This window comes from Chlorocebus sabaeus, chromosome 26 (genome assembly GCF_047675955.1).
Source record: "Chlorocebus sabaeus isolate Y175 chromosome 26, mChlSab1.0.hap1, whole genome shotgun sequence".
Lineage (NCBI taxonomy): Eukaryota > Metazoa > Chordata > Mammalia > Primates > Cercopithecidae > Chlorocebus > Chlorocebus sabaeus.
Window position 1 is genome coordinate 51,197,946 of NC_132929.1, and position 23,254 is coordinate 51,221,199.

The 23,254-nt window shown below is 47.8% G+C and overlaps 1 protein-coding gene, 1 long non-coding RNA gene and 2 pseudogenes across 5 annotated transcripts in view; 1 reads left to right on the forward strand and 3 right to left on the reverse strand.

Annotated features, from left to right (window-relative positions):
* The window catches only part of LOC119628088 (golgin subfamily A member 6C-like), a 24,896-nt gene continuing 1,642 nt past the window's right edge, over positions 1–23,254 (forward strand). Inside the window, exons 1-15 of one of the 4 annotated variants that reach the window (XM_073012335.1) lie at positions 1–104; positions 4,919–5,039; positions 14,531–14,650; positions 16,574–16,654; positions 17,508–17,546; positions 17,812–17,862; positions 17,963–18,044; positions 18,141–18,247; positions 19,295–19,381; positions 19,489–19,596; positions 19,789–19,876; positions 20,262–20,854; positions 21,131–21,199; positions 22,527–22,602; positions 23,033–23,124. In XM_073012335.1, coding sequence (XP_072868436.1) covers positions 5,001–5,039; positions 14,531–14,650; positions 16,574–16,654; positions 17,508–17,546; positions 17,812–17,862; positions 17,963–18,044; positions 18,141–18,247; positions 19,295–19,381; positions 19,489–19,596; positions 19,789–19,876; positions 20,262–20,854; positions 21,131–21,199; positions 22,527–22,602; positions 23,033–23,124 — 1,632 coding nt within the window. In that variant the 5' untranslated portion in view covers positions 1–104; positions 4,919–5,000. Of the gene's footprint in view, positions 105–4,914; positions 5,040–12,589; positions 12,861–14,530; positions 14,651–15,620; positions 15,701–16,573; positions 16,655–17,507; positions 17,547–17,811; positions 17,863–17,962; positions 18,045–18,140; positions 18,248–19,294; positions 19,382–19,488; positions 19,597–19,788; positions 19,877–20,261; positions 20,855–21,130; positions 21,200–22,526; positions 22,603–23,032; positions 23,125–23,254 lie in introns of those variants that run through there. The other 3 variants (XM_073012336.1, XM_073012338.1, XM_073012337.1) reach the window with 3 other exon arrangements.
* LOC140710492 (MKI67 FHA domain-interacting nucleolar phosphoprotein pseudogene) lies at positions 5,068–9,499 on the reverse strand (annotated as a pseudogene).
* The window catches only part of LOC140710493 (uncharacterized), a 25,750-nt gene continuing 20,029 nt past the window's right edge, over positions 17,534–23,254 (reverse strand). Inside the window, exon 3 of the long non-coding RNA XR_012091552.1 lies at positions 17,534–17,805. This is a non-coding gene — a long non-coding RNA (uncharacterized lncRNA). The remainder of the gene's footprint in view (positions 17,806–23,254) is intronic.
* LOC140710349 (uncharacterized) lies at positions 18,289–19,267 on the reverse strand (annotated as a pseudogene).

The following is a 23,254-nucleotide window of genomic DNA, read 5'->3' on the forward strand; positions in this document are numbered from 1 at the left end:
CAGAAGTACAGAGGAACCTGGTGCTGGCTGCAGTCAACCCCGATGTGATGACCTTTCTACCTGCCCTCTTTGATGTCTTGGTGCTGGCTGCTGTCTTTGGCCAGGTAAGCTCATGGTCTGGGCTTCTGGGGTCCCCTCACTGGGTCTGCCTACTGCCTACAGGTAGGGGAGCCTACGGGCCAGGACTGTCCTTGGCTTCCCCTTGCAGGTCGTGGGTTCAAAGACCATTCCTGGGTTCCACCACTGCCAAGCCTCAACGGTGTCCTGATGGGCACAGGAGCTGCTGGGGCTTTCTAGGTTAAGACCCTTGCCTATCCCGGTGTTCCCCCCTGCAGTAGGGGGGCTGCAGGGGTCAGCCTCAGTCTCTGTCCTGGGAGCCTGCCTTACCTTGCCCGGGCATCCCCACACCTCCCCTGGAAGACCCCCCACACCCAGTGGCTCTGATCCACTGTAGAGCAGCCAGGGCCCCCGTTGCTCACACCCTCTGGCCTGAGGCTGACTGGCATTGTGGCTGGGTTTGGGGGTCAGGGTTGGGGGTGGGCCTTGCCCTCAGCAGCCCCCATTCCCACTCTGACCCCTTTTCAATCTTCCTCCTCTTGTGGGCTCTATCCTTGGACCCTCCCAGCTCCTGACACCGGATGACTTTCTAAATATCCAGAAATCACTTTTTAAAATACCAGCTTCGGGGCTAGGAGTGACTAGAGCAGACCAAGAAGGCTATGACCAGGCAGGGGCTCTGCCTCCCAGACTTCTGACAAGGCAGAATCTGGGCGCAGAAGTTGCTGTGGGACCAGAGAGCTGGGGCTAGAAGCATCTGGGCAGGCTCCGTGAGGAGAGGAGGCAGGTTTCAGATCAGGGCATGCAGAGGCAGTGAACCCGAGGGAGGAGGCAGGTGGACAGATGGAGGGGGCCTACAGAGGGAAGGAGGTACTGACTGAGGTCTGGGATGACCATCTCTACCAAGAGGCCCTCTGCCTCCCTCAGGATGTGCAGACCCTGGCACACACAGTCCCACATGAGAGCCTGGGCTGGCACCGCCCTGAAGAAGGTGGCACCCACTCTCGTGGTCAGTGGATGCAGCCTGGTGGGAGGATCATCCCACTTCAGGGGGCTGGGCAGCCTGAGGGGCCTAAGGGAGGTCATCTCTTCCAGCCTCCTGCCCTCAACTCCAGAACCCAGGTCTGAGCCCTGGGCCACCCAGGGCCACCCTGGACCCACCAGAATTCCTCCACCGCTTGGTCAAAGTTTTGTAGAGGTCTGATGACGAGGATCAGCTGGGGGATCAGGAGAGGATGAAGAGGGTCACAGCTCTAACAAAGTCTTGTCCAGTCATCCCCCATCTTCCTGAGGCCTCTTCCCCGACCCCCCTACTTCATCTCGCCACTTCACCCATCTTGTCAGCTGCCCCTGAAGTGCCCAGAGGCCAGGGCTGGTTTTGTCCTCCAAGGCCTTGGTGTAGTGCTAGGGAGCAGAAGAGATGGTAGTTTGGGCCTGTGGAGGCAGAGGCCCAAACCAATCTGGTCTCTGGGGCAGCCGACAGGGAGAGTAGCTGTGTAGGAGTGGGTGTGAGGGCAGAGCCTGAAGGAGGGCACCCCTGACTGCACCCCCAGGAAGCTGCGGTGGTGGGGGTGGGGCAGCACTGTAGGAGGACCAGTGCCTTCTGTGGCTGAGGGGTCCTTGGAGAGCAGCTCCGGGCTGTGCGTACGTGGAGGGGACTGATTTCACCCAGCGCTCTCCCAACTTGGGCGTGGACCAGCTCTCCCTGTTAGGATGGCACGAGCTTGCAGAAGTCATCCTATCAGGAGGCCCCAAGAGGAGATATGGGTTTCTTGCAGCCCCTTCACTGGGGCAGAGCTGAGGGTTTTTGCCTCTGACTTGGTGGGACAGATCTTGTCATGCATGTGAGGACTCAGTGAGGTCCTGGGCAATCAGGGAGGTGACGGGACCCTTTCATCCCTCTGATCTTGACTGCTTCTCGCCTATGTCCAGCTCCTTGCTGAAACTCTATGCCCTGTTCCTCTTTGTGGCCCCAACACATGAACAAGTATTGGCTGAAGAAAATTCCGCCCATTCTCTAGAAGGGGAACACTGAGGTTTAGAGAGGGGAAGAGCCTGATGGCCCAGAGACACACAGGGATCACAGCCCTACTAAAAACACAGAAATTAGCCAGTGTAGTGGCACAGGCCTGTAATTCCAGCTACTAGGGGGGCTGAGGCACAGTAATTACTTGAACCCAGGAGGCGGAGTTTGCATGAGCCATGATCTCACCATTGCACTCCAGCCTGTGCAACAGAGCGTGACCCTGTCTCAAAAAAAAAGTTAAAACCCATTTGTCCAGTATAAACTTTTTCAAAATGTATACTCAGACATAGAAAAGTCTAGAAATGTCACCAATGGTAATTTCAGGAAAGAATTCTAAGGTGACTTGTTTTGCTTATCTGCATTTTTTTTTCTTTTATTTTTTGGACATAGGGTCTCGCTCTGTCACCCAGGCTGGAGTGCAGTGACCCGATCAGGGATCACTGCAGCCTTGACCTCACAGGCTTAAGCCATCCTCCCACCTCAGTCTCCTGAGTAGCTGGTACTACAGGCACATGCCACCATACCTGGCTAATTTTTGGATTCTTGTATTTTTTGCAGAGATGGGGTTTTGCCATGTTGCTCAAGCTGGTCTTAAGTGATTCACCCACCTCGGCCTCCCAGAGTGCTGGGATTACAAGTGTGAGCCGTGTGTGCCAGGCCTATTTTCTATAATGACCATGACCATGGATTTCATGTGCCAATATTTTTCTAACTATAATATTTACAAAGCATACTATGAAAAATATTCAGAGAAAAAGAATACAAAATTGTAAAAATCATATATAGCTAGTTTGTTTGGTTTTTTTTTTAAAGGAAGAAAGAAACAAAGTAGATTGTCCAGGAAGATAGTTACTTCTACTTTGTATTTCTCTGGTGAACTCATTAGGAACTCTAAAAAGTTCCAGGAGTAGAATCACGGGGTCAGAGTATCCCGGCTTTAACTTCTGGTTCAGAGAATCCTAACAACTTACGTTGTCACCAGCAAGTTCTTTGACTACCTGAGCAAATCTCACCTTAAATCAATTCTCACCTGACATTAGCTGCTCAGCTTTCCACTGATACATTGATTCCAGGGGACTCCTTGAGTTCTGTGTGTTCAGCTGGCCTCTGGTGGCCCCATTATTATTTTCTGCCAGGTAAAGGTCAGTCACCTGCTCACAGATCTCATCACTCATGATATGCTGCAGCTGGAATCAAACAAAGGCAAGCAGTTAGTGAACACATAAAACATTTCTCCATTATACAGCAACTCAAAAAAGGTTTTTATTTCTTTTGCTAGCAATTTTAGAAAATTAATCATACAAACCACTGTATCATTCTCTTGGAGAATAATCAAGCCAAGATTTTCAACCATCTCAGTGGTCCATTGAAAAATTTTCATATCTACTTAAAATCAAAACCAGAGAGAATTCAGGTTAATGTACTTCTTGTTGTTGTTGTTGTTGTTTTGAGACAGAGTCTTGCTCTGTCACCAGACTGAAGTGCAGTGGCTTGATCTCAGCTCACCGCAACCTCTGAATCCTTGGTTCCAGCGATTCTCCTGCTTCAGCCTCCTGAGTAGCTGGAATTACAGGCACACGCCACCACCCTCAGTGAATAATTTGTATTTTTAGTAGAGATGGGGTTTCACCGTGCTTGCCAGGATGGTCTCGATCTCCTGACCTTGTGATCTGCCTGCCTCAGCCTCCCAAAGTGCTGGGATTAAAGATGTGAGCCACAGAGCCTGGCCTAATATACTGTTTATTTAAAATTCTAAGGATCTTTAAATAATTTTCCATGGATCATATTTTTATTACATTTTAAAATCATTTACAATTTGCTTTCACAGATATTCTCCCTCATTTGATCCTCACAACTGCCCTGGGAAGCAGGTTGGAGACAGAGTAGGGGCCTGTTAGGAGACAGATTTACCCAATGCATAAGAAAACTCACTGTGAGCCGGGTGAGAAAGGGAGCCTTGGAGAATCATGAATGCAGTATCTATGTCTATATTCCCAGCCCAACTACAAAGCCTGAAATTCATTAGGTATTTAAGAAATAGCTGCTGAATTATTGCCTAGGGGTGCTCAGTTGAAGAAGCACCATTGGGACTAACAGTCAAGCTTCCTGACTCCTACCCCAATACTTTTACAAACACGCCACCTATTTTTCTATATCCAATAGAAAGTATAGTGCTTAAGTTGTACATAATGTTAATTCACTTTCAATACAGGTCAATCATGATTAACTGTCAGTAGCTTTTGTGACAAACTTAGTAAACTAGAAAGTTGAACATTTCAGAGTTCCCATTCTCATGTCACATGCTATTTCTGTTTTGAAATAAAAATCCTTCCACATGAAACTTTCTCCATCAAAATGACAGAGAAGTGAAAATAGATACAAGAAGAAGGCAAAACAGTAATTTCAACATCAATTTGTCTATTTTGCTTTAAAAGTATAACCACCAAGCCATTTTTAGGAAGATACATTCTTTTTGAAGTGTTAGAAACCATAATAACTATTCTTAACTTTAAGTCCTAAATGACCAGTGTGTGTATTAGTAGATAACTGGACACAGTGTAAAGTCAGAAGGGTGACTGAGTGTGGCAGAAAGGGCAGTATGTCCAGCAACTGCAGATGGCTAAATGACAATGAGTCCAGATAATGGATTCTGATACAACCATTCAAATAATGCTTATGAGTACTTGATAACATAGGGAAAAGCTTAAGATACAGTGTTTTAGAAAAAAAGGAAAGGTGAAAAAAATAGATGGAAAGCATGACTTCAGTCTTGCATACAGATGCTTCCACTTTATCCTTTTTGTTTGTTTGTTTGTCGGTTTTCTTTTGAGACAGGGTCTCACTCTGTCGACCAGGCTGGAGTACAGTGGCATCATGATCTCAGCTCACTGCAGCCTCTATTTCCTGGGCTCAAGCAATGCTCCCACCCTGGCCTCCTAAGTACCTGGGACTACAGGTATGTGCCACCACGCCCAGCTAACTTTTTGTATTATTAGTAGAGATGGGGTTTTGCCCTGTTGCCCAGTCTGGTCTCAAACTCCTGAGCTCAAGTGATCTGCCTGCTTCGGCCTCCTAAAGTGCTGGGATTATAGGCATGAGCCACCACCTCTACTTTATACTTTCCAGTAGAAGTAGACTGTATTATTGATGCCCCACCCACACCCTCTTTTTGGATATCTGGCCCCTCCTCGAGTCTCTGGAAAGAGCAGCACTACAAATCCAGGGACAACTAGGGAACTCCCACCCCTACTGCTAGGCAGATCAGATTCTCTCTCCTGCTCATTGGAAATGACACAGAGAGTTTTCAATAGATTTTTTGCAGAGGAAAATCTGTATGGAAAGGTCCAGTAATACTGGGACCAGGGGTACTGCCAGGGCAAGCCAAAGCCTCAGAGGCTGGAGGAGCCTGGAGCACATGCCGAATGTTCATCTGCAGAGCAGAGCACAAGCATGGAGCAGAAGTCCAGAGTGAAGGCATGCAGGAGAGGAAAATCACCTCCCAGCCCAGGCAGGCCTTCCATGGTGTGGTCCTATTTTGAGTTTTGTACTTAGATGTCTGTGAGATTGCCTGTTTTATTCTTAATACAAATCCCACTTAAGCCAGCCTAGAATAGGTCAAGATAAATGTAATGACTTGACTTGGCTGGAGTGCAGTGGCGTGATCACGGCTCACTGTAGCCTCAACTTCCTGGGCTCAGGTGATCCACTTCTGCCTCCCTAGTAGCTGGGACTACAGGTGTGAGCCAACTTGCCCAGTTAATTTTTTGTATTTTTCTCATGAAAATATTTTTCAGAAGAAATCTATATACATTGAATATCACTGACTGCTTTTTCTTCGTCTTCTGTGAATGTGTAGGCATTTGAGTCTCTTGTATTTCTTCTTTTACACAGGATATGGGCTGTTTGAAAACTATTTCATTATCTTCATCATCATCATTCATTTCAGCCACTTCAGATTTTCATTTCTTTAAAAATGTTGATGTACAAACCAATGTGGGGCCGTAGATATCCACTGTCTTCTCAGGAGTGTCAGAAGTACCTAAAACCTTTTTCTTCTTCTTACATAAAACCTGGGCTTTTGTAGACATCTGACAGTTCATTTTTGAAATACTTTCCATTTTCTGTAAAATCAAAGAAGGAAAATCATAATCAATTCCTTTTTAAGCTAGTTTCTTCCTGAATAATCCTTCTTTGTTTTTAAATTGCTCCTCCTTCTGTAGCTTTTTTGTAAGTGCTGATTCTAATTATACATTTCACTGATGGATATGATGGCTGCTTAAATGGAATACTCCAGTCTTGAAAGAGTTCTTTCTGTACTTTTTCAGGTGGCATAAAATGACTCTCCAAGAGTCTTTCACCAAACAGGTAGTTGTTCATTGTTTCAGCAACTATCTTGGCAAAATCCTCAGACTTAAACTCCACAAATGCATAGCATTTGCTATTTCCTGGCTTTTTATTTCTGGATAGTCTGAACCTTGTAACAGTGCCTTGTAACTGGGAGAAATAGGAAAGGATCTGGGTTTCCTTCGGTAGGTTAGGTAGGTGGCACACATAGACTACTCCAGAAGAAAGTTGTTCTAGTTTTTGTGTTTGGTTTTGTTTCTGAGATGGAGTCTCACTCTTGTTGCCCAGGCTGGAGTGTGATGGCATGATCTCGACTCACCGCAACCTCTACCTCCTGGATTCAAGCGATTCTCCTGCCTTAGCCTCCTGAGTAGCTGAGATTACAGGCATGCACCACCACATCTGGCTAATTTTTGTATTTTTTGTAGAGATAGGGTTTCTCCCTGTTGATCAGGCTGGTCTAGGACTCCTGGACCCAAGCAATCTGCCTGCCTTGGGCTCCCAAACTCCTGCAATTATAGGCATGAGTCACTGCACCGAGTCCAGCCTTGACTTTGAAATATATGTTGTACATCCAGTCAGCAGTGAACTCTGGGGGAGCACCAAAGATGAGAAAAATGAGAGAAGAGATACCTCCAATTAAAGGAGTTAAGACCAGATGCTTGAACTTATGTTTTAAAAAGTCACTGCAGGTTGGACACTGGCTGATGCCTGTAGACAGAACACTTTGGGAGGCTGAAGTGGGTGAACCACTTGAGCCTAGAAGTTTGAGACCACCCTGGGCAACAAGGCAAAACCCCATCTGTACACAAAATGAAATAAATTAGCCGGACGCGGTGGCGCCTGTGGTCCCAGCTACTTGGGAGGCTAAGGTGGGAGGTGGAGGCTGCAGGGAGCTGAGATCCACCACTCCACTGCAGCTTGTATGACAGAGTGACACCCTGTCTTTAAAAAAAAAATCAGTGTTTTATGGTTTTCTGGGTGAAACCTCTGTTTCCATAAGAAAAAAAGGGGGTTGAGACAGTATGTTTTACTAATTCAAAATCATAACCAGATGCTTAAAGTAAATCATTGTATCTATTGTTTCAAAAACCAACCTCAGGATTGTTAAAAGTTAGTTTTATTGGAGTTTTCTTTAAGCTGATCTGGTTCACTCAGGTCTGTCACTTCCAAGCCCATGTTTTCCTACTTTTTAACCCTATTTGGAAGAAAAACTGCAGCTAAGATTATGATCCAACCTGAGATGAAAAGTTTCACACATATGCACCACACATAACCCCCACCACAATATGATGACATGGTGACCCAACCTTAGGCTAATGGTACCTCTACCAGCAAATGCATTTTTTTCTTTATTCTAATTTTTTTTCTTTATTTCTTCTAACAGCAGCAAATGCATTTAACCATTTATTGAGATTCTCAACAGCTATCATTTGGTTTGTAGAGCAAATTGTTTACCAAGTAACTTTTTTCCATTTTTGATATTTTAATGAAAATTATGTTCTTCAGTTTTAAAGCTCCGTCCCTCTCCCAAAGAAAGACAAATAACTAACTACCAAGTAATGATTTCTTATGAAAAGAACAAAAGCAAAAACAGCTTTTAAACACTTCTGGAACATGGGTAAGCTTCCAAAGTCAAGACCTTCTGGGCCCAGTGGAGGTGCTAGGCTGCCTCAGGACACCATCAGCACTTCCCCATCCACAACATCCTCAACAGCAGGGAGCCATGTACGGACCCCGGGGGGCTTCCTGTTCCACAAGCTCCCCTCTCTTTTTCCTCTCCACCCTTGCTGCTGGGCCTCCCCTCCAAATCTGCCTAACGAAGGCAGCAGGGTCTTTAATACTGTTCGGCTTTGTCAGTGTGGAAAGAGTACTCTAGAAAGCTGAGAGATTCCCTGGTCCAGTCTAGGGGAGGAAAAAATATGTAGTGTAGCATAGATGGTTTCACTTGTCCACTCAGACACATGCTCATACTTATTCGATGGATGTATCAGATGCTTCAAAAGTCCTGATGTGTAGTAGTAGAACAAAACTTGCTTGTGAAAAAAGAAGTTGCAAAATAATAAAAATGTCTGCAGCAGTTCAGGCTCCTGAGGACAAAGCTGGTTCTGCTAAGTAGTTATTTTGACATGCACAGCAGCTTTCCCTAGAAGTCCTGTGTTCCGGGGGTTTCATTTAGACCACAGGAAGTTGAAATCGAAGTTTAAAAGGCTCTCTGCTGACAAAATGTGCTATATCCATTGGTGGACTTCCCTCAGTAATGAAAGGAACAAACTACCAAAACCTGTCATATGTCATGGACCAACCTCAAAAACATTAGCTAAGTAAAAAAAACCAGACAGGAGAACACATATTGTATAATTCCATTGATTTGAAATGTCCAGAAAAGGCAAGTTGATGGAGACCGAAATGGTCTGATTTACCTCAAGAGGTAGGGATTCAAGCTCTCTAGAGTACATGTGATACATACATGAGAAAAAATAAGGAAAGAAATTTAAATGTAAATAAATGAAAATAATACTTCTCCCTGATTATAAAGAAAATCACCTTCTTTTTGTAATAATTTGGAAGACAAAATATGAAGAAAAGTCTTTAATGTTGCCACTCAAAACATTCTGGTTTGTTGTTTCTTATACTTCTTTATGCATTTGAACATTTTAAAAAGTAGAATCATAATATATAGTCTTTTGTCACTATGTTTTGGGCATATTTCTATGGCAGTAAATATATCCTTGGCATCATCCTTTTTAAAAGCTTGATGTATATTAAGTTAATCATTGTCACCCCAGAAGTAAATTTTCTTATATATATATTTTAATGGATGCAAGCAAGCATTTTTGGGCTGAATTCATAGAAGTAGAATTTCTGGAGGAAAATAACATAAAACACTTTTAAGATTTTTCATAGAAATTTTCAAATTATCCTGCAGAAAAAGTGGTTCAGAGTTTATACTCCCAAAGTGGCAGAGCTCCAGTGTTCCCCTTCCATTTGTCCACTTTACTGGTATTTAAGGAGAAAATCTCATTGTTTTCATTGCATTTCTTTGGTTTCTAGTGCTTTGGAACTTTTTTTTTTTTTTAGATGGAGTCTTGCTCTATCACCCAGGCTGGAATGCAACAGTGCAATCTCGGCTCACTGCAACCTCTGTCTCCTGGGTTCAAGCCATTCTCCTGCCTCAGCTTCCCAAGCAGCTGAGATTACAGGTACCCGCCACCATACCTGGCTAATTTTTGTATTTTCAAGTAGAGATGGGGTTTCACCATGTTGGTCAGGCCGGTCTCGAACTCCTGACCTCAGGTGTTCCACCCGCCTTGGCCTCCTAAAGTGCTGGGATTACAGACATGAGCCATGGCACCCAGCCTTGAATCTTTTTTATATGCTTATTGGTCATTTTTTTTCTCATGGGAAGTGCCTGTTTCTCCATTGCCTATTTTCTGGCCAACCTCCAAAGTCACATTTCACTTAAATTTTATCCTGCTGATTGAAAGCATTTTAACATAAACAGGAGCAGGACAGACTGTAATTATGTAGCTCTTGCTCTGTCACCCAGACTGGAGTGCAGTGGCATGATCATAGCTACCACAGCCTTGTACTGCTGAGCTGAAGCAATTTTCCTACGTCATCCTCCCAAGTAGCTAGGACTACAGGTGTGTGCCACGATGCCCAGCTAATTCTTAAAAATTTTTGTAGAGATGTGAATTCACTGTGCTGCCCAGGCTGGTCTTGAACACCTGACATAAAGTGATCCTCCCACCTTGGTTTGCCAACGTGCTGGGATTACAGGCGTGAACTACTGCTCCCGGCCAAGAGCTCATTTTGTTTGCTAGTGGAGTTCTTGGCATCTTTTTATGTTTGAGGCTTTGGTGCTAGTGCTGAAGTATTACACTCACTATCTGAGGTTTGCAGGACTTTTGTTTTTAATATTGAACAGACGGAACTGTTTAGTTCTGTATCTTTGCAGGCATACAAAATGTGCCTACCAGGATTCTGCTTTATATCCATTGAAAGCAAGAAGTAATACAGTAAAACTCTGCCTGGCTTACAGGCTTTGAAAGAATGGAGTATTTTGACTTAATTCTATTAACTTGGAAGTGTGAAGGTGAAAAGAATCCAAAACTTACATTTCTGGTTGAATGCAATTTGAAAATACAGCCAATCATTCCCCTTTTCTTCTGTAGTAAGTTTGGACATTCCAACCTACTTGGTGTTTTATTGTAGAACTGCTAGTGTGCCTGAGACTTACATTGTGAAGATAAGTTTTTAAAACTTGAGAGGTAGGAGGGTGTAAATGGTATTGTATGAGATCAGGCTGGATGAGCACTGACACTTGTAAATATACTTTTTAGACTGAATCTCTGATTGCCACTTGTTTTCTTATTAACTCATAAAAATAGAACACTTCGGATGGAGGGTGGGAGTAGGAAGGAAACTTATGTGTTTTAATTGCATGTCATGGTTTCGTATCAAGACAGAACATATAGTATGTCTGGCTTTGGACCTACAGAAGGAAACACATTTTTCTACCTGCTGTATGCCAGAGGTTCTTGAACATCTGGAGGGATTACTGCAGCACAGATTGCTGAGCCCTACTCCAGAGTTTCTGATTCACCAGGTCCAGGGTGGGGCCTGAGAATTTGCACTTATAAAAAGTTCTCAGGGCCGGGCGCGGTGGCTCAAGCCTGTAATCCCAGCACTTTGGGAGGCCGAGACGGGCGGATCACGAGGTCAGGAGATCGAGACCATCCTGGCTAACACAGTGAAACCCCGTCTCTACTAAAAATACAAGAAAATTAGCCGGGCGTGGTGGCAGGCGCCTGTAGTCCCAGCTACTCGGGAGGCTGAGGCAGGAGAATGGCGTAAACCTGGGAGGCGGAGCTTGCAGTGAGCCGAGATCGCGCCACTGCACTCCAGCCTGGGGCACACAGCAAGACTGCGTCTCAAAAAAAAAAAAAAGAAAAGAAACAAAAAAAAAAAAAGTTCTCAGGTTCTGCTGGTGCTGCTAGTCCAGAGACTACATTTTTGAGAACCCTCTTGTCTACTAACTGTAAATTGTAGAACTCTAGAAAAAAGCTTAGTTTGGTGTGGGAAAAGAAGCTCATAGGGTATGAAGCAAATCGTGAAAGAGTCAACCCTTGATCTCAGCCTAGTGTGGAATTCAGGTAACAAGCAATACACAGTGACATAACACAGTTCTTGGTTTTCATGATTGTAAGTCATAGCCAAGTATCAAGTGAGAAATTCAGTTTCATTTGCAAGGCTTAGAGAGGTCAGGTGATTCTAGAAAAATAGACCTTGTATATACTTTAAACCAGAAAGAGCTTTGAGTGCTTATTAAGTTGAAAGCTTTGTGTTTTTATTTACTTTTGACTCTTTTACTTTATTTTTTTTTTTTTGAGATGGAGTCTCACTCTGTTGCCCAGGCTGGAGTGCAGTGGCATGAGCTTGGCTCACTGCAACTTCCACTTCCCGGGTTCAAGTTATTCTCCTGCCTCAGCCTCCTGAGTAGCTGGGATTACAGGTACCCACCACCACACCTGGCTAGCTTTTGTATTTTTAGTAGAGATGGGGTTTCACCACGTTGGCCAGGCTGGTCTTGAACTCCTGACCTAAGGTGATCCACCCACTTAGGCCTCCCAAAATGTTGGGATTACAGGTGTGAGCCACTGCACCCAGCCCAAAAGCTTTGTGTTTTTAAAGATATTAGACATGTTTCTTGTTTTTTAAAAAAATCTTAATAATGTAGGAGAATAAAAGAAATGTTTTTCCAAAAAAGAGAAATCATTGTGATTATTTTACCTTATTGGAATGTTGGATAATATAGTCCACTTCATTAATCATCAAACATGCTCTGGATTTTCCATTTTTATAGTATTTGTCTCAATTGAGGTAATACTGGTAATTCTTGTACTCCATGTGAAGGTGAAAAATGTAGGCCAAAATCATAGACCATGCATAGAAGCTGGATAATGAAGAGAGCTCTGGAGGAACATATGGACACACACACACTGACACACATATATTTACAGTATAAACACATATACTTTTTAAAGTTTATTTTGAACGTTTTAAAGCAAAAGCCAGCCCCCCGCTCCCGGAGTAGGCAGGCCCCGCCCCTCTCCCCAAGTGGGCGGGGACAGCAGTAGCATGGTCAGCTTTCCTTGTGATGTCACAGGTTCCTCTGGCCACACTGCTCCCTGGCCACGCCTCCTTTCCCTTTCATCTTTCTCATTGACCAATGGGCTTGGAGAATTAAGGCCACGCCCCCATTCTGCATTCTAGTGGGGCCCTGGTTACGCCTCCTCTGGCTCAGTCACACAGCCACCTGGTAGGTGACTGGAGGTGTTCGCTGATGTGGCCCCAACCCTGCTTCCCTCCCCACCCCATGATGTTAGACGAGACTCAACGGAGTCAATTGGCAGCAGCCAAGAAAAAGGTAAGACACAACAGGTCATGGCCCCCCAACCTAGCCAGAGATCCCCTCCGATGACAAGACTACTGCCAGAGTACACACCACTCCTGAGGTACCCCTAACCCTGGCACCTCTGGGCTCCCCCCACCAAAGTCTCATCAGTCAGCCCTGCCCCCTCAGCAAGCAGCCCAGCCTCTGCCCTCGCCAGTCGCTCCATGGTGACTTTTGGCAGGTGACTCCTGGGGCTCCCTGCTCCGTACTCGCCCCTCACATCCTGCTGCCCCAAGCCCAACCTCCCTGGGTTCTTTGGGTTCAGCTGTCCGAGAACCTGGGTCCCCCAGCCCCAGTCCCCCACCATCGCCAGTAATCCCTAGGTGACTTTGGGCTGGTGACTCCTGGGGTTTCCTGCTGCAGACTGTACTCTCCCCTCCTGCTGACCCAAGCCTGACCTCCCTGGGCTCTTCGGACCGGCATCTCCAAGGACCTGGGCACCAGCCCTACGTCCCACTCCCCCATCATGGATCAGCAACTCAGCCATTGCACTGATGTGGTTCCCCCCACCCCCAGGAGGAGTGGAATGTAGTGACGTCACAGTCCCCCTAGGAACTGTCATTACTGCTTCAAGACTGCCCTATGATCTTACAACCCAGTCCCCTAAGCATTCTCGCCCCATTTCTGGTTCCTCTGGCCACAGCACACATTTCCAGCTGGGAGGGGAATGGGGACTATGGGACTTAGGAGCAACAGGTTTCAGGTTGCCTTACTCCCTTTGCATAGACATTGACTTTGTGAAAAGCCTACACTTCCCCTGTGAGCTCAAACGTTGACAGTATCTCTGGGTGGCAATGGGAGAATGGGTTTGGTTTGGTTTTCTCCCAGCCTTCTACTCTCCAGAGAGACTTTAACATGTTTTTCTCAGTTCTCCACCTCATATTCTAATTCTCCACAGTTCTGGGGCCAGACTGCCCTTCAGTCAGTGGTCTCTGAAGTGAGATTTGCTTATCTTCTGTGGAATAGATCTTGGAAAACTGAACTTGACAGCTTGAATCTTCCTCATATCATCTCAACTTGGGGTACTTTGAGTGCCACAGGATAAATGTGGGAGATCTTTCTGAAGCATCAGTTTCCCTTGATTCTCTTGAGAGAGAAGAAACATTAATGTACTTAGGGATGACAGTCACATATGTTTCTAAGAGTATACCAGACTTCTCTCTGAAATGAGACTTGGGTTGTCCTCTTTCTGATCAATTCCCAGATTTAACAAAAAAGCTGCCTTCTGCCATGAGGACACATGGATATAAAAGTTTGAGAGGTCCTGGTGCACTTCTTCACACTTACAGACGTGTGAGGATGTGTGACTCCAAACCACACAGTGTGCAGTTCCTGCCTACTTAATGTTTAGTTTTCTACCTCTGGCTCTGATTTTGGTCTCTGGCAGCTGCTGATTCATGGCAAAACCCCAGAGCTTGGAGTCAGAAGACTGAGTTTAAGTCCCATTATTGCCCACCCTCCCTTTTTTTTTTTAGCCATAATATCCATCCCTCTCAATCAGTAAGTGATTGTGAAAACACCTTGTACAGTTGTTGGTGACATTAAGTCAGATGGTGTATAAGAGTATTTTGAAAAACTATAAAGGGGACATGGCCATAGGGGCTGGTAGTTCTCATGAGTATTACTGCTCTTCTTTCCCACAGCTAAAAGAATATCAGCAGAGGAACAGCCCTGGTGTTCCGGCAGGAGCGAAGACAAAAAAGAAGAAAACTGGCAGTAGCCCTGAGACAACCACTTCTGGTGGTTGCCACTCACCTGGGGATGTGAGTCTTGGCTGGCCAGGCTCCTGGGGACAGGGGGCCCAAAGGGGCAGTAGAGGGTAATTGTTAAGATTGCTGGGTACTGGTTAAGAATTTTGGGTTTGAATCCTGCCTCTCCATTGGCTAGGGATCTGATTTATGGCAAGTTGCTAGAGTTCTTTGGGCCTCTCTTTTCACATCTATAAAATAGGGGTAGTGTTGTTTGATTTTCATTTCTGAAGTTTAAATGATATTCCATATTGTTGTTGCTTTTATGTTAATCCCTAGTACATGTCCTGCTGTGAACACCCAGGATACCCAGGAAATGGTCATTGCTGTTTGATTTTCCTGATCCCCAGTCTCACGGGGGAGCTGGGCCAATGAGTACAGCCACTTGCTATCAAGCTGTCCCTTTAGGAGTCACAGAAGGGGGCTCAGGGTGTGGTGAGGAGAACCCCAGGCACTAGGATTAAGAGAAGATCTAACTTGCCACCAGCTTGCTGAGTGACCACAGAAAAATCACTTCTTACCCTGGGCCTCAGTGTTCTCCATTGTAAGATGATACTGGACAAGATCAGTGTCTTTCAAACTTGTTTTTTAGCTGGAGCCCCCTTAGTTCAAGTGAACCCTTAGTCAGGAGTCTGGTTTTTTAATAGAGGTGGAGGTCTGGAGCTCTACCAGATTCATCGTCCACGTCCTGGGCCTGAGGAGAGGGGTCCAGTGAGCATATTAAGAGCTGCATTGGTCAGGTGACTCCACCCTGTGACTGCATTGCTCAGGGAACTTTTCCATCTATTTGTTCCTGCCCCTGGCAAGGCAGCAGGTGGCCATTTGGAAGAATGGCACAGGCCATGGTTTCAATCTCCTCTGCTCTTCCTCAGCGTTTTATTTTCCTGAAACCACATCTTCCTCATACCCTGACTTTTTTGTTTCTCTCTAAGCCACTTCTGTCTTTCTCCCCCTGCCCTTGTTTTTCCCTTGTCCCCTCCTATAGATTCAGGACATTCTGAAGGTGATGGTGTCCAACCTTAACCATTCCAGTGGGGTAGCGCTCCCCCATTGCACAAGTGGAAGGTGAGGCAGTGCCAGGACTCCTCTCTGGCATGCTCTCTCCAGTTGTGCATGCCCCTGAGGCTTCTCTGGTTTTGGGGATACTTTGCCTCTGCCTTGTTTTATGTTGCTGCCATTAACCTTCATTCTGTTTATGTCTACTTCTTCACCTGCTTGATTGATTGGGTTTTTTTCCTTCCCCTCATCTTTTATCATCTTGGAAATGGTGAGACCTTAAAGTTTAAAAGTAACTTGGGAATAACATACAGAGCAGGCATGTGTGATTTGGGGATTTTTTTTTTTTTTTTTTTTTTTTTTGAGATAGAGTCTCACTGTGTCACCCAGACTGGAGTGCAGTGGTGAGATCTCAGCTCACTATAACATCTGCCTCCCAGGTTCAAGTGATTCTCTTGCCTTAGCCTCCTTAGTAACCTGGATTACAGGCACCTGTCACCACGCCCAGCTAATCTTTGTATTTTTATTAGAGACGCGGTTTAACCATGTCGGCCATGCTGGTCTTGAACTCCTGACCTGCACTGATCCACCTGCCTCAGCCTCCCAAAGTGCTGGGACTACATTCATGAGTCACTGTGCCCGGCCCCTTTGCTGTTTTTATACTTTCTCTATATCCATAACTGTTTCCCTGTAAGTTTTTTTTTTAAATTTCTCTTTTTTATTACTCCTGCATCATCTGCTACCCTGAAGGATCTGGAGGTAAGAGGCCCTGAGCCAAGGTGCAGTGACCCTGCAGGCCAGCCCTCCAACCTCCTCTCACAGCGGGAGCTGGGTGCCCCTCTGCCAGCTGAGACAGTCCACACACACCCCAGCCCTAATGATTGTTCTCTCTACCTCTCCCCGCAATCCTCCTCCAACTCCTCCTCTCTGCATGCGCCTCAGAGCCGGAACCAAGAACTGGAAGTAGCCCTGGACTCAAGCTCCGCAACAATCAATCAACTCAAGGAAAACATAGAATCATTGGTAAGAGTCCAGTGGGGTCCTGTGATTCCACGCTGCCAATCCTGGGCTTTAGTTTCCCCTTGGGGCTCTGAAGAAAGGGGCTGGGTCCCCTGAGGCCAAGGGCAAATGGGAAGCTGGAGCACCCCAGCCTCACCTGGAGGGACCCCAGAGCAAGGAGCATGCAGCATGGCTCTTCTGTCACTGTCCTCTTTGCCGACTCTCTCTTCTCCAGACACCCCTGCTTCAGTCCTTGCCACACATGCCCTGGGGTTGTCACCTCTCAGGGAAGCACTAGCCTGATGGTTTGTCAGGGGCCCTGTATTTCTGCTGTGACTCAGTCCCTAATTTGCTCTTTGAGTCTGGACAAGCCACCTCTCCTCCTTGCGTTGGTGTTTCTGAAGGAGGTAGAGCATCAGAGGTCTCGGTTAGCTCTGAGAGTCTGAGATTTAAAGGCTCCTACAATGGAAACCTGAGGGCCAAGGGCTCCTGTCTGTCCTTTTCCATTCTATATCTGCTGTGAAGAACTGTACCTGGCTCGTACGTGCTCAGTAAATGTTTGTTGAATGAACGCACCTTCCTCAATCACAAGCTGGCAGAAGGGTGGGCCTTTCTCAGACTCCGTCCCTAGAGGTTTATGTTACTATCCTTTGGAGAGAATCCAGATTCAGACTTTGAGTTCTGTGGCTGTGGGCAAAACCCAACAAAGACCCAAATCCTCTGTCCTTGCGAGCTTGAGGACAGTTGACCCATTCATGTTGCCATTGGGTCTGAGAATGTTGTCTTTAAAATTCATTCCTGGCCCCTGCCTACCGCTTCCTGGGGGATAGAGTTGAGGGGGCCACCCTCAGTCACCTGAATTTGACTGTCCCCACAGAAACAACAGAAGAAACAAGTGGAACATCAGCTGGAAGAAGTAACGTGATTTCTTTGTTTGCTCACAACATGACTGCTGGGTTTTGGGGGCACTCAGATGTAGAGGCACCAGTCTCGTCTCGCCCACTCCCAGCCTGGGGAAGAAGGCTCACCCCTCAGATTCCGCCCCATGCCCACAGGGTCCCTGATAACCTGGTCCCATGGGTGTGCCTGTCCTGGGGCATTGGTGGCATCCTGGGGGCATGTCTCTTGCTGTGCCATCTCTGCCTCCCCCAGATAAGAGCTCTGTCTTCCTCTTCCTATAGGAAAAGAAAGCAAACAATGAAATACACAAAACACAGATGGAGCAGTTAGAGGTGAGTGGAGGGTGGGGAGTTTTCTCCTGTCCTCCAGAGAATGTTTCTTTCCTTCTCTTTCAGCACTTGCTTGGCTTTTCTCCCAAACATTCCATTTCAGACAATCAACATCCTCACGCTGGAAAAGGCAGACTTGAAGACCACCCTTTACCACACTAAACGTGCCGCCAGACACTTCGAAGGTGGGAATCTGGGCACCCCATCATCCTTCAACCTGGCACTTTGACAGGTCTTTAGAGGGAGTCCTTTGGGCCCCATCTCAACCTCTGTCATTACAGAAGAGTCCAAGGATCTGGCCGGCCGCCTGCAATCCTCCTTACAGCGTATTCAAGAATTGGAGCGGGCTCTCTCTGCTTTGTCTACACAGCAGCAGGAAGAGGACAGGGTGAGTCCAACCAGCTGCCCCGTCCCCTGGCAGCCTGGCTTCCCAGATGGAGGAGAGAGTGTAAAGGTCCCTTCTGCAGGATGCAGTGTCCTGCCCAGAAGGCAGCATGCTCATTTCTAGTTGCTATTGTGTGTGGTTGTTAGAGACAGCCTGGGGCTGAGTCAGCTGGTGTGGGTGAGTTGAGGGGCACTGTGGGGAGTGAGCACTGCACACACAGCTTGAAGACCAAATGCCTGCCCTGCCCTTACCTGGTTGTGGCCTTGGCCAAATCCTAGGTGGGGTATTGGGTATTGTACTGTGAAGGTACAGAAGAGGACCTTTAGTACGTTACCATTTCTGTAGAGAGAGGAAAGGTGTGTGTGTGTGTGTATCTGTGTGTGTGTGTGTGTGTGTGTGTGTACATACTATGATAATATACATGAAACATGTCTGCAAGGGTTCGCAAAAAACTCAGGAGAGGGTAACAGGGTGGCTGGGAGACACTTCCCTTCTGCACGTTCTGAGTTTTGAACTATGCGAATGTATCATCCTTTCAAAAAGTGAACAAAAGATTAATTTCCCCTTCCTTTCTGTGCCCCCACCCCCAGCAAGGAAAATGGGCTTAGAGAATCGGATAGACCTGGGTGTTCAAATCCCAGCTCTGTCTCAGTGATCTTAGGCAAGCACTTAACCTCGAACACTCCGTGTTTTTCATCTACACAATAGAGGTAATCCTAGTAACTGTCTCGTATGGTGGTTGTGAGGATTACATGGGATTGCTAGTATGGAACCTGGTGAAGCACTCCATAAAGGTTCAAACAGTGGTGTTAATAACAGTAATAACAATAGCAATGTTACCTGATCTCTCTGGGCCTCTGTTAGCCAGCTGTAAGTTCGATCTCTTTCCCTGTCCCTTGCAACTTTACTGAGTTCTTTTAAAAACCAGGCCACGGGCTTGGAAATGCCTTGATCTTTACTGACCGAGTTGTATATTGAGCCTAACCCTAGTCCTTTAAGGGGCACTGCCCGGGCTCCCCACATCAAAACTTCTCACTCTTCACCATCCAGTCCTCGAGCCGCAGTGAAGCAGTCCTCCAGCGGCAGTTACAGCAGACCAGAAAGGAGCGGGCGCTGCTGAACGCACACGTGACACAGGTGAGGCTTTGCAGAGGGAGGGATGTGGAGGGAAGAGGATCCCAGCTGACCAGGAGCAGGTGAGGACCAGTGACAGCCCTTCCTCACTTCTGTGCCCATTCCTGCAGGTGACAGAGTCACTTAAACAAGTCCAGCTGGAAAGAGACGAGTATGCTCAGCATATAAAAGGAGAGAGGGCCCGGTGGCAGGAGAGGATGCGGAAAATGTCAATGGAGGTGAGACCTGACCCTTCAGCCCCACGTTAGATGGGTCACTGGATCTTTCTGGGCATCTGTAAAATGGGACTAGTATAGCCAGAGGTAGTCATGGGTCTGGGCTTTGTGGAGGTGGGGGCAGAGATGGAGACGGTAGCTTGTCCAGCCACCAGCCCCTCTCTCCAGGGCCCTTTCCCCCTGTGCTTTGGGCAGGCTCATGCATTGAAGGAGGAGAAGAAACATGACATACATCGGATACAGGAGCTGGAGAGGAGCTTCTCCGAACTCAAACGCCAGATGGGTAAGATGGGGCTGGTGTGACCTGAGAGCAGGACTGGCATCAGAGGGCTGTGGGGTGGCTTAGAATGCCCCAGGGAGGTGGGTGGATGGAAGGGCTTTGAGGCAGAAGGAAAGAGGTCTGTGCCAGCAGCTGGCAAGTCTTGTCATCTCCATGAGCCTCAGGGTCCCCGTCAGCCAAGAGGAAGGAGTGCCCATTGTCAGTCACCCACAGTGCTCTCTATCTGACATGGCTTGGAAATTGGCTTCCATCCAGTGCAAGGAATCTTTAGCAGTGAGGCCAAGTTTGGGAAGCCTGAGAGGAGCTGCATCAAAAGGAGGGCTTTTTCTTTGAGGGGGAGTGGTGGGTGGGGAATCCAGAGGCCCTTATTGTCTGCTTCATTTTTCAGCTGAGCCCTTGTCCCTGGTGGACCCAGCAGGGACATCTGAGGTGGAACAGCTACAAGATGAGGCCAAACACCTGAGGAAGGAGGTGGAAAGTCTGAAAGGAAAGCTCCAATCCCAGATGGAAAACAATCAGGCCTTGACTCTCCTGAGCAAGGAGCAAAAGGAAAGACTCCAGGAGCAGGAGGAGAGGCTCCGAGAGCAGCAGGAGAGGCTCCAAAAGCAGGAGGAGATGATCCAAAAGCAGGAGGAGAGGATCCAAGAGCAGGAAGAGAGGAGGTTGCAGGAGGAGGAGAGACTATGTGAGCAAAAGGAGAGGCTTCGGGAGAAGCAGAAGAGGCTGGGGGAGCAGGGTGAGAGGCTGCAAAAGCAGGAGGAGAGGCTGCGAAAGGAGGAGGAGAGGCTGCAAAAGCAGGAAGAGAGGCTGTGGGAGAAGGAGGAGAGGCTGTGGGAGAAGGAGGAGAGGCTGTGGGAGAAGGAGGAGAAGCTACGAAAACAGGAGAAGAGGCTGCGAATGCAGGAGGAGAGGCTCGCAGTCTCCCAGAACCACAAGTTCAACAAGCAGCTGGCCGAGCCACAGTGCAGCTTTGAGGATCTGGTGGGTTGCCCCACCTGGGCAGCCTGCCCTCATCCCTAGCCCTCCAGGCCTTTGTTTCCCCACCTGTAAAATGAGGCAGTGTAGCCCTCACATGACATGGTACTTCTAAAGACATCTGTGAGCCAGAGCTCATCAGGCCCTGCTCTGATGGCTGTAGGGGAGAGGGGATGATTTTTCTAACCTACCTCCACCCTTTCCGGTGACATGGGAGGCAGACACAAAGTTCTGGGGTCTCCAGCTGCAGTGGATGGCCACTGACTGCTTCTCTCTGTCCAGAACAACAAGAACAAAAGCGCACTGCAGTTGGAGCAGCAAGTAAAGGAGCTGCAGGAGAAGCTGAGCAAGGTGAAGGAGATGGTAACCTCTGCCCCATCCAAGAAGGGCTGGGAGGCAGGCACCAGCTTCTGGGGAGGGGAGGTGCCAGGCCAAAGGCAGGTCCAGCTGGGGGGCAGGTGACCCCAGCACCTTCCAGGGCAGCTCCATGACTGTTTCTTGCTTCCTACCTTCTGACTTTTAGAGGTGGGTAGCCCTGGGCTCCTCCCAGGTCTGGACATCATCTTCCCAGCTAGAGGCATGGATTCCCCCAATCATAGGGGTGGAGACAGTGGTATAAGAGGGTCCTTATGCCAGGCACAGTGGCTCCTGCCTGTAGTCCCAGCACTTTGGGATGCTGAGGCAGGAGAATCACTTGAAGTCAGGAGTTTGAGACCAGCCTGACCAACATGGCGAAACCTCATCTCTACTAAAATTATAACAACAACAAAAAATTATCCCGGCATGGTGGCACATGCCTGTAATCCCAGCTACTCAGGAGACTGAGGCATGAGAATCTCTTGAGCCTGGGAGGTGGAGGTTGCAGTGAGCTGAGATTGCACCACTGCACTCCAGTATGGGCCACATGGTGACACTGTCTCAAAACAAAAGAAAAAAGCCTCCTTAGATTCAAACTGGATTCCGGCCTCGGTTCCACTGGTCACCATTCAACTACTTTTCATCTCTAAGTCTCTGTTTCTTTAGCTTCAAAAGGAAGTTAGCATTTTTCTTATGGAGTGCTGGGGATTAAATGAGAGAACACATGGAAAGCATTAGGCTTGTAGCACACTTAGCAGACGGTGGTTGGCTCCCTCAGCTTTTCCACCAGTCTGTGGTCTACAGTTTAAATGGTGGGAAGGACAGGAGATTTGAGGCTGGGGAAGGAGGCATGGGGTTCTAGGCAACGGGGGAAGTCTCTTAGGCCTGGAGCAAGGGGCCAGGGTCCCAGACAGGTTACAGAGCCCCACCGTGCCCTCACTACCCTATTAATGGGCCCAGAATCTGGAAGCCAACCACCACATGCCCTCATGCCCAGGGTCTTCCTGCAGATACAGCTGAAGAGCCAAGAGTCTCAGAGTCTGCAGCAGCAGCAGTGAGACTAGTACTGGGGTCACCTGAAGCAGTACGTGGTCACCCATTAGCAGCTGACCTCTGAGAAGCAGGCGCCGCACAGGCAGTTACTGCTGCAGACCCAGCTCATGGACCAGCTGCAGCAGCAGGAAGCTCAGGGCAAAGCGGTGGCTGAGATGGCCTGCCAAACCTGCAGGAGACCCAGGAGAGGGAGTCGCTGAGGACAGGGCCCCGAGGGGGACGACCTGGCAACCTCTGTGCCTTCTCAGTCTGTTTTCCATTCCCTTAGGAGTGCCTAGAAGCTGCCGGCCAGCAGAACCAACAGCTGGAGGCCCAGTCGAGTCTCATGGCTCTCCCTGGACAAGGTACAGGAGACCACTCAGAGGAAGAGGAGAGAGCCCCAGGAGGAAGGGGGGACTGTTAGCAGCATAGGATTGAGGGGTTGGAAGAGACCTTTAGAACAGCTGGTTGTTATGGCAACCGGGTGTCTGCACTAAGTTCGGCATCAATATGATGACCTTCTGGGAGCAGGCGGCCACCAGGTTGCCTAAGGATAAGTGAACTGGCCCAGATCAGAAAGGGAGCAGGTCAGAACTCCCGCACCAACCGGTAGTGTGACTGTGCCTGGGCAATGTAGAAGATCTTGGATCTTATAGGAAAAATAAAGAACAGCACCTCATTCCCCTCTGGGGAGGGGCTGGCTCAGGGTTACACAGTGAGGGTGGGGACAGAGATGGGCCCACAGTACTTCCCTTGTTGGGTTGTCTGAGGACCCCTCTGGCCACCTCCCCACAGAAGATGGAGGAGGACATCTGAACACTGAGGAGGAGGGGGTGCCTCGGCCTATGCCGAGTGTCCCAGAGGACCTGGAGAGCCGGGAGGCCACGGTGAGTCTGACTTTCCCTGCGCCCGCTTTGCCACCTTCCTCTGTGGTCCCTCCCAGACCCCCTTATGCTCTTGCTTTCCCCACCTTCTGATTTCTCTGGACCTTCACCCCTTCCGGGAGCCAGTGGTCAG